Source organism: Myxine glutinosa, chromosome 3, assembly GCF_964187855.1.
Source record: "Myxine glutinosa chromosome 3, kmMyxGlut1.1, whole genome shotgun sequence".
Taxonomy (NCBI): Eukaryota; Metazoa; Chordata; class Myxini; order Myxiniformes; family Myxinidae; genus Myxine; species Myxine glutinosa.
The window spans coordinates 17,134,661-17,149,410 of NC_136263.1; the positions used below are offsets into that span (position 1 = coordinate 17,134,661).

The 14,750-nt window shown below is 43.6% G+C and overlaps 1 protein-coding gene across 1 annotated transcript in view; it reads left to right on the top strand.

The window, feature by feature from the left end:
- The first annotated feature begins 1,287 nt into the window (after positions 1-1,287).
- LOC137418040 (homeobox protein EMX1-like) overlaps positions 1,288-14,750 on the top strand; it is a 13,670-nt gene continuing 207 nt past the window's right edge. The window contains exons 1-3 of the mRNA XM_068104019.2: positions 1,288-2,110; positions 3,421-3,605; positions 13,852-14,750. The exon at positions 13,852-14,750 is cut by the window's right edge and continues 207 nt beyond it. Of these exons, the coding sequence (XP_067960120.1) occupies positions 1,732-2,110; positions 3,421-3,605; positions 13,852-14,019 (732 nt within the window). The 5' untranslated portion in view covers positions 1,288-1,731 and the 3' untranslated portion in view covers positions 14,020-14,750. The remainder of the gene's footprint in view (positions 2,111-3,420; positions 3,606-13,851) is intronic.

The window sequence follows — 14,750 nt, forward strand, 5'->3', positions numbered from 1 at the left end:
ATTTTCCAGGGATCAGTATTGTCCAGGGATCAATATTGTCCAGGGATCCGTATTGTCCAGGTATCCGTATTGTCCAGGGATCAGTATTGTCCAGGGATCCATATTTTCCAGAGATCAGTATTGTCCAGGGATCCATATTTTCCAGGGATCAGTATTGTCCAGGGATCAATATTGTCCAGGGATCAATATTGTCCAGGGATCCGTATTGTCCAGGGATCCGTATTGTCCAGGGATCAGTATTGTCCAGGGATCAGTATTGTACAGGGATCAATATTGTCCAGGGATCCGTATTGTCCAGGGATCCGTATTGTCCAGGGATCAGTATTGTCCAGGGAACCATATTTTCCAGGGATCAGTATTGTCCAGGGATCCATATTTTCCAGGGATCAGTATTGTCCAGGGATCAATATTGTCCAGAGATCCATGCAGTAGCGAGAAAACTAAAGGCCATGTCGTGCCCAGAGCATCTGCCATCAACACCTCCACTCGTGCCTCCTACATCTGCTATCAACACCTCCACCTCCATGAGTCATGCCCCCCACATCTTCCATCAATACCTCCACATGTCACCCCCCCCCCCCCCATCTGCCATCACCACCTCCACCTCCACGTGTCATTCCCCCCACCTCTCCCATCACTACCTCCACCTCTATGTGTCGTGCCCCCCCACCTCTCCCATCACCACCTGTACGTGTCATTCCCCCACCTCTCCCATCACCACCTCCACGTGTCATCCGCCCCCCCCCCCAATTCTCACATCACCACCTCCACCTCTACGTGTCATGCCCCTACCTCTCCCATCACCATCTCCACCTCCACATGTCATGAACTCCACCTCTCCCATCACCATCTCCACCTCCACATGTCATGAACCCCACCTCTCCCATCACCACCTGCACCTCTACTTGTGCTCCCCACCTCGCCCATCACCACCTGCACCTCTACTTGTCGTGCTCCCCACCTCGCCTATCACCACCTGCACCTCTACTTGTCATGCTCCCCACCTCGCCCATCACCACCTGCACCTCTACTTGTCGTGCTCCCCACCTCGCCTATCACCACCTGCACCTCTACTTGTCATGCTGTCCACCTCGCCCATCACCACCTGCACCTCTACCTGTCGTGCTCCCCACCTCGCCTATCACCGCGCTCCCTGGGAGTCTATACACTCATCGGGCGGAGCTGTTTGAGGGAACGTCCCAACTTGGACGGTCACCCCCCTCAACACCACCACGAACCCTCCCCTTTCCAGTCCAACCCTCTCCGACTCCCGCCCACAGCCCCGCCACGCAGCAGGTGAGCGAGAGCGACTGGAGGGGAATATTCAGGGCTCGGGGCCCGCGTGCTCCGCTCAAAGTTGACTCGAGTCTGGGGCGGCGGCGGCACGAGGAGGAGGCGCAGCCTCTCCCACAAACGACTACAGCTCCGAAGCTTTGATTGAATGGACGACTGAAGCTGGAATAGCCGGTTCATTCGCGCCTCTCGGCGGGGTTCGGGCGGGAGGAGACGAAGAGGCGCAACCAGCACGCATTTCTCACCGGCGACTGGGATTCAGGTGGGCGCATGGAGAGTCGACCCGTTCCGAGGTCCCCGTGGCTGTAGCTCGTCGTCGTGGACCTTTGTCTCACTCTGGGTGCACGACCTTCCACGGCGGCCGCACATCGACCACCCTCGGAGTCCTTCACCGAGGCGTCGCCGCACGTTCATTACCGACGGGCGGTCTCCAGCACGATGTTCCAACCGGTGACCAAACGGTGCTTCACCATCGAGTCTCTGGTCGCCAAAGAGTCCGATCCGAGTCCTAACCTGCTGCACATGTCGTACGGGGCGGCTGCTCATTCGGGATTCGGCGGCGTGCATTCGGTCCCGCACTACGGGCCGGGCAGACCAGGCTACGGACCCCAGCACGGAGACCTGTTCTTCCCGGTGGAGGGGGCGCACCCGGGCCCTGTGGTCCCCGTGCCCTCGATGGCCTCGCACCCCATGGCCGGGCAGTCGCTGCACTCCGCACCCTCGATCCCGCTCCTGGGCGCCTCGCACCCCCGCGACCATTTCAGTCTGTACCCCTGGCTCTTCCATCGACCACCTTACCTTGGCCACAGGTTCCGCGGTGGGTCCGTCGCGTCGCGCGCCCGAGGGTCTTCAAACCATAACTTACCTTATGATACCATAACTGCAGGCATACGCACCTCCAAATCCCGAATAATACTCGCGGTTGATGTAAACTACAACAAATGTAACGAATAAGTAAGTAAAAGATCGATTCGATTCCGATAATTAATAAATAAATGGTAAAAAGTCATCGAAGACCTTCAAGTTTGGCCGACGTTGCGTTAAAGGGTCGTGTTCCCGCCGTGCGCCATCGGTGTATAAAGGTGCGAGCGTGACGTCACTTTTATACTCCTCGTGGTACTTCGACGGACACTCCACACCGGGTATCTGTACGGGGGTCGCCCCCCTATTGCCCCCGCACGACCCTCTCATCTGGAAGCGGTTTGACGCGACGATCGCATTCACATTCGTATGTCAATGGAGGTCTTCGACTGAATTGATGTTCCCACGACGTTATCGGCACGATGTCACGTGAGGAGTGGGGGGAAATGGGGAGGGGGGTAGAGTACCAGGGTCAGGGTAAAAAAAGAGGGAGAGGGGAGAGAAAAAGGGGGAGAGGAGTAAAAAAGAAAAAAGTTTTTCGTTTCTTTCTTTTTTATCTCCAAAACTCCAAACCTCTTTCGTTAACCCGATCAGTTTATGGGAGGATGGGGGTAATGGGGTTAAGTGAAGGATATGGGGTTTAATATGACTAACATGTTAAAGGTAGTTATGAGACATCTCGTTAAATAACAATTCATCAGTTCAATGATATTCGTGGACGAAATATGTTATAGACTCCAAATATAATATCTATATATAGCTGACATATTTTTTAAATGGCACCGAGCTGACAATGAGTGTTTATGACGTCATAATCGCCTGTGTTAATTTTTGACAAATTATCCGATGCGATGAATGTGCGATTAAATAAAAAGAAAGTTTAAATTTATAAGATGCGGCGAAAAGTCGTTTCGATTGGAACATGTAGGTTATGAGTGTTTATTGATGTAGTTTGTTTATGATTCTAATGTTTTTAGAGAATGCGATCAAAACGATGAATACCGGAGGGTTTAAGCAGGTGTTGTTAAGGGATTTGTGTCCTTCGTTAGCGACGACGTTGTTGATGAAACTTGTTTGGTTTGTAATGGAAACGGAGAAAGTTACCGCCGATTGAACGAAATGTCTAGCACGGGCGGGAAGGGGGTTTGCAGGGAGGGGGTGCTCCAGAGGGGGGGGGGGGGGGGCTAAACATACGGTGAGATGCGCGCGATGTAAATGCTTGGCTCACTGATCCTGATGTCCTCGGTGCGTGCGGTACGTGCACAGGTGCCGACGGCGGTACCGAGTCGCTTCTTCTGCACGGACCCTTCGCGCGCAAGCCCAAGCGGATCCGCACGGCCTTCTCGCCCTCGCAGCTGCTTCGCCTGGAGCACGCCTTCGAGAAAAACCACTACGTAGTTGGAGCGGAGCGCAAGCAGCTGGCTGTGAGCTTAACCCTCACCGAGACGCAGGTTCGAACCCGCCATGCGGTCCCGGCTACTGTGGGCGCGCTGGCCCTCTGTTATGAGCAGGGCGTGTACGCACTCTTTTACCATAGTGAACACGGCGTGTACGCATTCTTAGACCATAGTGAACACGGCGTGTACGCACTCTTATACCATAGTGAACACGGCGTGTACGCACTCTTATACCATAGTGAACATGGCGTGTATGCACTCTTATACCATAGTGAACACGGCGTGTACTCGCTCTTCTACCACAGTGAACACGGCGTGTACTCGCTCTTATACCATAGTGAACACGGCATGTATGCACTCTTATGCCATAGTGAACACGGCGTGCACTCACTCTTCTACCATAGTGAACACGGCATGTACGCACTGTTATACCATAGTGAACACGGCGTGTACTCACAGTTCTACCATAGTGAACACGGCCTGTACGCACTCTTCTACCATAGTGAACACGGCGTGTACGCACTCTTCTACCATAGTGAACACGGCGTGTACGCACTCTTCTACCATAGTGAACACGGCGTGTACGCACTCTTCTACCATAGTGAACACGGCGTGTACGCACTCTTCTACCATAGTGAACACGGCGTGTACGCACTCTTCTACCATAGTGAACACGGCGTGTACGCACTCTTCTACGATAGTGAACACGGCGTGTACGCACTCTTCTACCATAGTGAACACGGCGTGTACACACTCTTCTACCATAGTGAACCACGGCGTGTACGCACTCTTCTACCATAGTGAACACGGCGTGTACGCACTCTTCTACCATAGTGAACCACGGCGTGTACGCACTCTTCTACCATAGTGAACACGGCGTGTACGCACTCTGCTACCATAGTGAACATGGCGTGTACGCACTCTTCTACCATAGTGAACACGGCCTGTATGCACTCTTCGACCATAGTGAACACGGCGTGTACGCACTCTTCTACCACAGTGAACATGGTGTGTATGCACTCTTCTACCATAGTGAACACGGCGTGTACGCACTCTTCTACCATAGTGAACATGGCGTGTACGCATTCTTCTACCAGAGTGAACATGGTGTGTATGCACTCTTCTACCATAGTGAACACGGCGTGTACACACTCTTCTACTACCGTTCAAAATATTATACGGAGGATATACCAAAAGTCCGAGATACTACCCCCCTTCTCCCCCTTCTGCCCCCTTCTCCCCCTTCTCCCCCCACCCCTTTTCCCCCTCCCCCTTTTCCCCCCACCCTGCTCCCCCTCCCCCTTCTCCCCCCCCTTCTCCCCCTTCGTCCCCTTCTTCCCCTCCTCCCCCTTCTCCTCCCTCCTCCCCTTCTCCCCCTTCTTCCCCTTCTTCCCCTCCTCCCCCTTCTCCTCCCTCCCCCCTTCTTCCCCTCCTCCCCCTTCTCCCCCTTCGTCCCCTTCTTCCCCTCCTCCCCCTCGTCCACCTCCTAACCACCTAAAAAATGTAAGGAATTGTTCAAATACCGAATCTCTATGTTTGCTTATGAATCCGGTTTCGCTGAAAGTATAAATGAAGAAATAAGAAATAATCAACACGTTTCCTTTTACTAGACGAGGGTGAGAATGTCGTTCCGAGGACTTATTGAACGCTCCCCGTGTGATACTTTGCTCCAGGTATAACAACTTTTTCAGTCTTTCAAAGACCCCTCGGCCTTGCAGCTTCAGACTTTAACAAGAACAAGTCCTGTTTGCCTCGCTTGGTGATGTTGTCTTAATTACGAGAGTTAATCAGTGTTAATCATCGGCCGAACAACAACAACAAATAAATAAATAAAACACCGAGGTAAAGTTAAGGTTCCACATGACGATTGTTGTAAAAAGGAGCGAACGAGGTGTAACGAGGATGATAACGCGTCATCAGGCTCCCGACTTACTGATCGGTCCTCGCCGAACGAATACGTTTCGTTTGTTGGAATTTTAAACGAACGACGCATTCGTTTGTTCACTGGAATAAAGAGAATTGTTTTTACTCCTTCGTTCATTGTGACGTCATTCGTTGCACCAGTTTATTGATCGTGGAGTCGGTTCATTGATTCGCGATGAGAGGTGAAACTTATTTACCGATTGGGTGCACGGACGAGCGCACACGTTTACGATCCAGGTACTTGAATCCACTTTTTCCCTGTAAGGTCACAGGTAAATATTTGTACTTTTACTGCGCAGCTGTGCATTGCCCACAGCGATCGGGTCATTTGCTGGAATGAACCGTGCCATGATCCGAACCGTGCCAGGCTCATGATCCGAACTGTGCCAGGCTCATGATCCGAACCGTGCCAGGTTTGTGATTTGAACCGTGCCAGGCTCATGATCCGAACCGTGCCAGGCTCATGATCCGAACCGTGCCAGGCTCATAATCCGATCCGTGCCAGGCTCGTGATCGGAACCGTGCTAGGTTCGTGATCAGAACCGTGCCAGGCTCGTGATCGGAACCGTGCTAGGTTCGTGATCGGAACCTTGCTAGGCTCGTGATCGGAACCGTGCCAGGCTCGTGATCGGAACCGTGCCAGGCTCATGATCCGAACCTTGCCAGGCTCATGATCGGAACCATGCCAGGTTCATGATCCAAACTGTGCCAGGCTCATGATCCGAATCGTGCCAGGCTCGTGGTCCGAACCGTGCCAGGCTCATGATCCGCCCCGTACCAGGCTCATGATCCGAACCATGCCAGGCTCGTGATCGGAACCGTACCAGACTTATGATCCGATGTTGTAATGTAAAGTACGGAATGTGTGTGAGTGCAAAGTTTTGTTTGTCGTGTTGTGTAAGAATGGGATGTGTGTGAATGTAACAAAAATTGTCATATAGTGTAAGAAATGGGATTTGGTGAGTGTAAAGTTTTGTTTATAATGTGTAGTGCAATGAACATGGTGTGTGAATGGAAAGTTTTGTTTATAATGTTGTCGTGTAAGGAACGGGATGTGTGTCTATAAAGTTTAGTTTAACATGCTGTTGTGAAAGTTAACAGGGGATGTGTGCGAGTGTAAATTTTGTTTGTCATGTTGTAGTGTAAAGAACGGAATGTATGTGTGTAAAGTTTTGTTTATCATGTTGTAGAGTAAATAACTTAATGTGTATGTGAAGTTTTGTTTATCATGTTGTAGTGTAAGGAACACGATGTGTGTGAGTGTAAAGCTTTGCTTATCATGTTGTAGTGTTCGAAACAGAATGTTTGTGTAAAGTTTTGTGTATCATGTTGTGTAAAGAATGCGATATTCATGAGTGTAAAGTTTTTTTTATCATGTTGTAGTGTAATGAACAGAATGTGCATCAGTGTAAAATTTGGTTTATTGTGTTGTAGTGTAAGGAACGGGATGTTCATGCGTAAAGTTTTGTTTATAATGTGGTAGTGTAAGGAATGCAATGTATGTGAGTGTGTAAATTTTTGTTTACCATGTCGCGTAAGTAACGGGATGTGCGTGAGTGTGAAGTTTTGTTTATTGTGTCATAGTGTAAGAAACGGGATGTTCATGAGTGTAAAGTTTTGTTTATCATGTTGGGTAAAGAACGGGATGCATGTGAGTGTAAAGTTTTGTTTATCATGTTGGGTAAAGAACGGGATGTTTGTGAGTGTAAAGTTTTATTTATCATGTTGTAGTATGAGGAACGGGATGTTTGTGAATGTAAAGTTTTGTTTATCATGTTGGGTAAAGAACGGGATGTTTGTGAGTGTAAAGTTTTGTTTATAATGCGGTAGTGTAATGAATGCAATGTATGTGTGTGTGTAAATTTTTGTTTACCATGTTGTCATATGAGGAACTGTGTGCGTGAGTGTACATTTTTGTTTATCGTTTTGTGTAAATAACGGATCCTGTGTGTGTGTGAAGTTTTGTTTATCATGTCGCGTAAGTAACGGGATGTGCGTGAGTGTGAAGTTTTGTTTATTGTGTCATAGTGTAAGAAACGGGATGTTCATGAGTGTAAAGTTTTGTTTATCATGTTGGGTAAAGAACGGGATGCATGTGAGTGTAAAGTTTTGTTTATCATGTTGGGTAAAGAACGGGATGTTTGTGAGTGTAAAGTTTTGTTTATCATATTGTAGGGTGAGGAACGGGATGTTAGTGTAAAGTTTTGTTTATCATGTTGTAGTGTAAGGAACGGGATGTGTGTGAGTGAAAAGTTTTGTTTATCATGTTGTAGTGTGAGGAACGGGATTTTCGTGTAAAGTTTGGTTTATCATGTTGGGTAAAGAACGGGATGCATGTGAGTGTAAAGTTTTGTATATACAGTGTAGTGTAAGGAGTGGGATGTGTGTGAGTGTAAATTACTGTTTATCATTATAGTGGAAAGAACAGAATGTGCATCAGTGTAAAGTTTGGTTTATTGTGTTGTAGTGTAAGGAAAGGAATGTTCATGTGTAAAGTTTTGTTTATCATGTTGTGTAAAGAACGGGATGTTTGTGAGTGTAAAGTTTTGTTTATCATGTTGGGTAAAGAACCGGATGCATGTGAGTGTAAAGTTTTGTATATATAGTGTCGTGTAAAGAACGGGATTTGTGAGTGTAAAGTTTTGTATATATAGTGTAGTGTAAGGAGTGGGATGTGTGTGAGTGTAAATTACTGTTTATCATTATAGTGGAAAGAACAGAATGTGCATCAGTGTAAAGTTTGGTTTATTGCGTTGTAGTGTAAGGAATGGAATGTATGTGTGTAAGTATTTGTTTACCATGTTGTTGTGTAAAGAACAGATTGTGTGAGTGTAAAGTTTTGTTTATCATGTCATAGTGTAAGTAACGAGATCTCCATGAGTGAAACATTTTGTTTATCATGTCATAGTGTAAGTAACGAGATCTCCATGAGTGTAACATTTTGTTTATCATGTCATAGTGTAAGTAACGAGATGTTCATGAGTGTAAAGTTTTATTTATCATGTCATAGTGTAAGTAACGAAATGTTCATGAGTGTAAAGTTTTGTTTATCATGTCATAGTGTAAGTAACGAGATGTTCATGAGTGTAAAGTTTTGTTTATCATGTCATAGTGTAAGTAACGAGATGTTCATGAGTGTAAAGTTTTATTTATCATGTCATAGTGTAAGTAACGAGATCTCCATGAGTGAAACATTTTGCTTATCATGTCATAGTGTAAGTAACGAGATCTCCATGAGTGTAAAGTTTTGTTTGTCATGTCATAGTGTTAGTAACGAGATGTTCATGAGTGTAAAGTTTTGTTTATCATGTCATAGTGTAAGTAACGAGATGTTCGTGAGTGTAAAGTTTTGTTTATCATGTTGTCGTGTAAGGAACGAGATGTTCATGAGTTTAAAGTTTTGTTTATCATTTTGTCGTGTAAAGAACAGATTGTGTGAGCGTAAAGTTTTGTTTATCATGCCATAGTGTAAGTAACGAGATGTTTATGAGTGTAAAGTTTTGTTTATCATGTTGTCGTGTAAGGAACAGTGTGTGTGTGTGAGTGTAAATTTTTTGTGTCCCATGTAAATGGCTGTGTGCTCCCCCTGGGTGAGTTCGCATGCTGGTTCTATAATTACAGCGTCACTTTATTCCACCCTAGTAATCCGCTCGTCTGGCCTCAATGAGCCGCATTCAGGCGTTTGTGGATACCTCTGAGGGGTTAGCCTAAGTTCATTACCTCTGCAAACAGATTAGCTCGCCGCAATGAATGGCGCGAACGCATTTGCATTTATTACTGGAATTATTGAGGTTTGGCAAACAAAGCATTGGAAATGGTACCTTAGCATCACTTCGACGCTCATAGAAAAGGCTCAGGCCATGGAGGCTTCTGGGAGAATGCGCCATTCACAGTTCAGAAAACCTCTTCGCCAACACACAACCCTCTCCCAAATATAAACACTTCTCTATACATACTGCTGCTTTGCCACACATACAACCTCCTCTCCACATACGTGCATATACTGTACATCTAACACACACACCTCCCTAAATACATACATACATACATAATACATACATACATACATACATACATACATACATACATACATCTACACACACACATCCCCAAATACATACATACATATATCTAACACACACACACACACCTAAATACATACATACATAATATATACATGCATACATATATAATACATACATACATACATACATCTACACACACACACATCCCCAAATACATACATACATATATCTAAGAACGCACATTCCTAAAATACATAAATACATACATCTACACACACACATCCCTAAATATATACATACATACATAGATAATACATACATGCATACATATATAATACATACATACATACATACATCTACACACACACATCCCCAAATACATACATACATATATCTAACACACACACACACACCTAAATACATACATACATAATACATACATACATAATACATACATAATACATACATAATACATACATACATACATACATCTACACACAAACATCCCCAAATACATACATACATATATCTAACACACACACACACACACACACCTAAATACATACGTACATAATACATACATGCATACATATATAATACATACATACATACATACATACATCGACACACACACATCCCCAAATACATACATACATATATCTAACAAACACACATCCCTAAAATACATAAATACATACATCTACACACACACATCCCTAAATACATACATACATAATACATAATACATACATGCATACATATATAATACATACATACATACATACATCTACACACACACATCCCTAAAATACATACATACATACATCCAACACACACATCCCTAAATACATACATACATACATTTAACACACACACACCTAAATACATACATACATACATACATCTAATACATACACACCTAAATACATACATAATACATACATACATACATCTACACACACATTCTTAAAATACATACATACATACATCTAACACACACACACACACACATCCCTAAATACATACATACATAATACATACATACATACATCTGACACACACACATCCCTAAAATAAATACATACATACATATATCCAACACACACATCCCTAAATACATACATACATACATTTAACACGCACACACACACCTAAATACATACATACATACATACATACATACATACATACATACATCTAATACACACACACCTAAATACATGCATACATACATAATACATACATACATACATACATCTACACACACATTCCTAAAATACATACATACTACATACATCTAACACACACACACACACACACACACACACACACACACACACACACACACACACACACACACACACCTAAATACATACATACATAATACATACATACATACATACATCTGACACACACACATCCCTAAATACATACATAATACATACATACATACATCTGACACACACACATCCCTAAATACATACATACATAATACATACATACATACATCTGACACACACACATCCCTAAATACTTACATACATAATACATACATACATACATCTGACACACACACACCTCCCTAAATACATACATACATAATACATACATACATACATCTGACACACACACATCCATAAATACATACATACATAATACATACATACATACATACATCTGACACACACACACACACACACACACACACACACACACACACACACACACATCCATAAATACATACATACATAATACATACATACATACATCTACACACACACATCCATAAATACATACATACATAATACATACATACATACATCTACACACACACATCCTTAAATACATACATACATAATACATACATACATACATCTGACACACACACACACACACACACACACACACACACACACACACACACACACACACACACACACACACACACACATCCATAAATACATACATAATACATACATACATACATCTACACACACACATCCATAAATACATACATACATAATACGTACATACATACATCTGACACACACACATCCATAAATACATACATAATACATACATACATACATACATACATACATACATACAAATAGGATACATACACATGCATATGTACATTACATGAGATCATGAACCATGCTCTATACAGTGCGTCATTTGTACCGAAACTGTTTCTTCGGTTCGGGTTACAATCCTGGATGCGTTTACCACTCCGACACAGGAAGTTATAATTTGTTCAAATAATTTGTTCATGGTGCCTGCAATAGCTCGCCTAATTTTCACAAAGGACACCATGAGATGTTGTGAAAGAACAGGATGACAGTTGATATTTGTGCTGAGATTCCAACCCACGCTAGACATGTTCGAGGCGAGTGTGTGTACCTCTAGGCCATCCTGGCAGCCCCACATTCATACATACTGTACCTGATTACAATATCTTATTAATCTTGTTATTTATGACCCTCGCAGGACGAGCATTTGAGTCCGTTTGTTTGTCTGTCTATTTGTCTGTTTGTTTGTCCGCACAGAATAAATATGATTTTCTCTGCAACCGTTGGTCCGATTGACAGCAAATTTTCACCATAGGTGCAACTCCTCCTGTATAATTTTTTAATGATAATTATGACGTCATCTGCCACGTGTTTCGGCCGCCATCTTGGAAAAACCGAAAAAATTTGCACCTCTATATCTCCGAAAGCGCTGAATATAAAAAATTGAGACGTTTCTCATTGTAAATAATTCGCCATGGGGAATAAAATGTGTTAACGATGATGTCATAAGTGCCTTCATTATGACGTCATAATTCCACAAGTGCAAAACTTTATCCGATCAAGATGAACTTTCTTGAGCATAATCTAGGGATAAATTGGTGGAGAAAAAAAAAGAATGATGACGTCATCGGTCACATGGTTTGGCCGCCATATTTGTTTTAACACAAACGCTTTAAAAACCACGGAAAGCACATCCTGGCGAGGGTTTGCCATCTCTGATTTGTCTTTCATATTTGTTAATGTTTTCATGTTTTTAAAACCCTCCAAAACAATGGCATTGAGTTTTTATGCTGTTGTAACGTAATTGCGTTCACTCGAATTCTGTCGAGATTCAAAGCAATTGCATAAAAAAATCTATATTTCATATACAGAATGGAAATGTATAAAGAAATGGCTCACAGTGTCCTCAGGACTTCACTGCGTGTAACGATTTGTCTCACGATCCTATACGACTTTAAGCTCGGAAATGAGGAGGCCATTTGTCCCATCATTGCCGTGTTGCACTCCTAAGTGAATTTTTGCTACAGCTTCATAAAACAATCTTCTATTACATACCACATGCTCATATGTACTCAAACATAATACCTACTAAATAATTCACATTTATTATTTGTCTTTGTGTAACGAATCAAATTCTTTTTCGAATTTTCATAGCGATTGATCCATAGTTAAGTGTAATTTAATCTTCATTGCTTTTAAAAAGGAAGTTTCACGTTTGGAATTTATTGTCCCCGCACTTTAAAAAAAAAATAAAAAAAAATGGAGGGATATTGTCATCAGCTCCTTCTGTTTGTCTGTCTGTCTGTCGTCTGTCCGTCCGTCTGTCCCTCACAACATCTCCTCCTAACCAGTTGGAAAGAAATTCACCAAACTTGGTAGTTATGTTCAGCACATGGCAAGAAGATGCGAGATCAGTATCATTTTTGGCTGTGGGGTGGGGTCAAAAGGTCAAATACCAAAAAGTGCAATTTACTGGTACATTTTAAACATTGTTTTAATGAAACTTTGTATATACAATCAACATTGGTGGATGCATGAAATATGTAATGACCTTTTTGATTTGGCCCCCGGTTCATGCCTCAGGGGGTGGGGACTATGGGTCACAGGAGTCAAATGGGGAACATTATTAACTCAAAATTTGATATTGGGTCATTCCTGGTGGAACCTTTTTCAATCTTTCAACTTTGCTTCAGAAAGGACGTGGTTAAGCCGGTCGTCCTGCCTGCTTACATTCTCATGTGTGGAAGTTATAAGGATCCACTGAATTTTGCACAAAAGTCGTACTTGGATAAATTGCCGTATTATACGGTAATCTGAAAGTTTTTCGACAAAGTTTGAAAAAGTTTTTGCAGTTTCTCATAAAGTCTGGGAATTCATAGTGCGCATGATGTGCCGTTCAGTCGTGTAAACTGTAACAATGGTAAGCTCCCTGTAAAGTAACTATACCTCTCAAAGTAATCTCAACAGATCGATTTTTCTGTTAAGAGTATGGTATTTAAAGTACTGTGATACACATGTGGACCGTACATGACAGATCGATGGCGTGTTGCCTGTTTTCAGGTGAAAGTTTGGTTCCAGAATCGTCGGACCAAATACAAGCGACAGAAAATGGAGGAAGAGGGTCCCGAGAGCCCCCACAAAAAGAAAGGTTCGCACCACATCAACCGCTGGCGCCTGGCGACCAATCAGAGCAGCGGGGATGAGATCGACGTGACGTCGGACGATTGAACGATTCCGGCCGTGGCTCAAGAGGAAGGAAGAAGGCGACGAAAAGAGGTGTAAATCTCGACCAATTTTCCTTTTGGAATTCCAGAAAACTCGCCGCTGGACTCGGCTGCCCAATCCCAGCGAGAAGCACTAGGGGTCGATGGTGCGCCACTCCCAGGCTCGGCTCCGTGAGACTTCCGAGCGTCGAAGCTCCTGGAGTTGACGGACGGATGATAACGAACTCACGAAATTATTATCAAGGTTGCTATTGTGACGTCACAATTGGGAAACAATCCTTTATTTGGAAATCTCCATGGAAGGTTGTCGGACGTGACGCGCGCTTCTTCGTCTCTTGGAAGCGGCAAAGGTGTGTTTGCAGGCACTGGCAGTGAACGCCATGATTTACGTTGTCCCTCTACCTCCACCCACAACAAAGGTTTACGGACAAGTTATTTCCTTTCTTTTGTCCAAACAATGTCTACATCCAATAGCACTGCAATCCGACGTGCATGATACGATGAAAGTGACGTTACTATTTATTAGCAAGCACATGTCCTCGAACATGGCAAGAGTTCATCATAAGGAAATGTATAACTTTTTTTCACGACAACATAATAATTTCAAAATGTCATTTGAGTTTGTCTGACATGCGAGGCTCGGATTCCGAGAACTTTCAGATCATATGGAATATGAAGCGAATTCCCAGACAAAAAGTCTATTCATATTATTTGTTTGAACGTGCGACGTTTTAA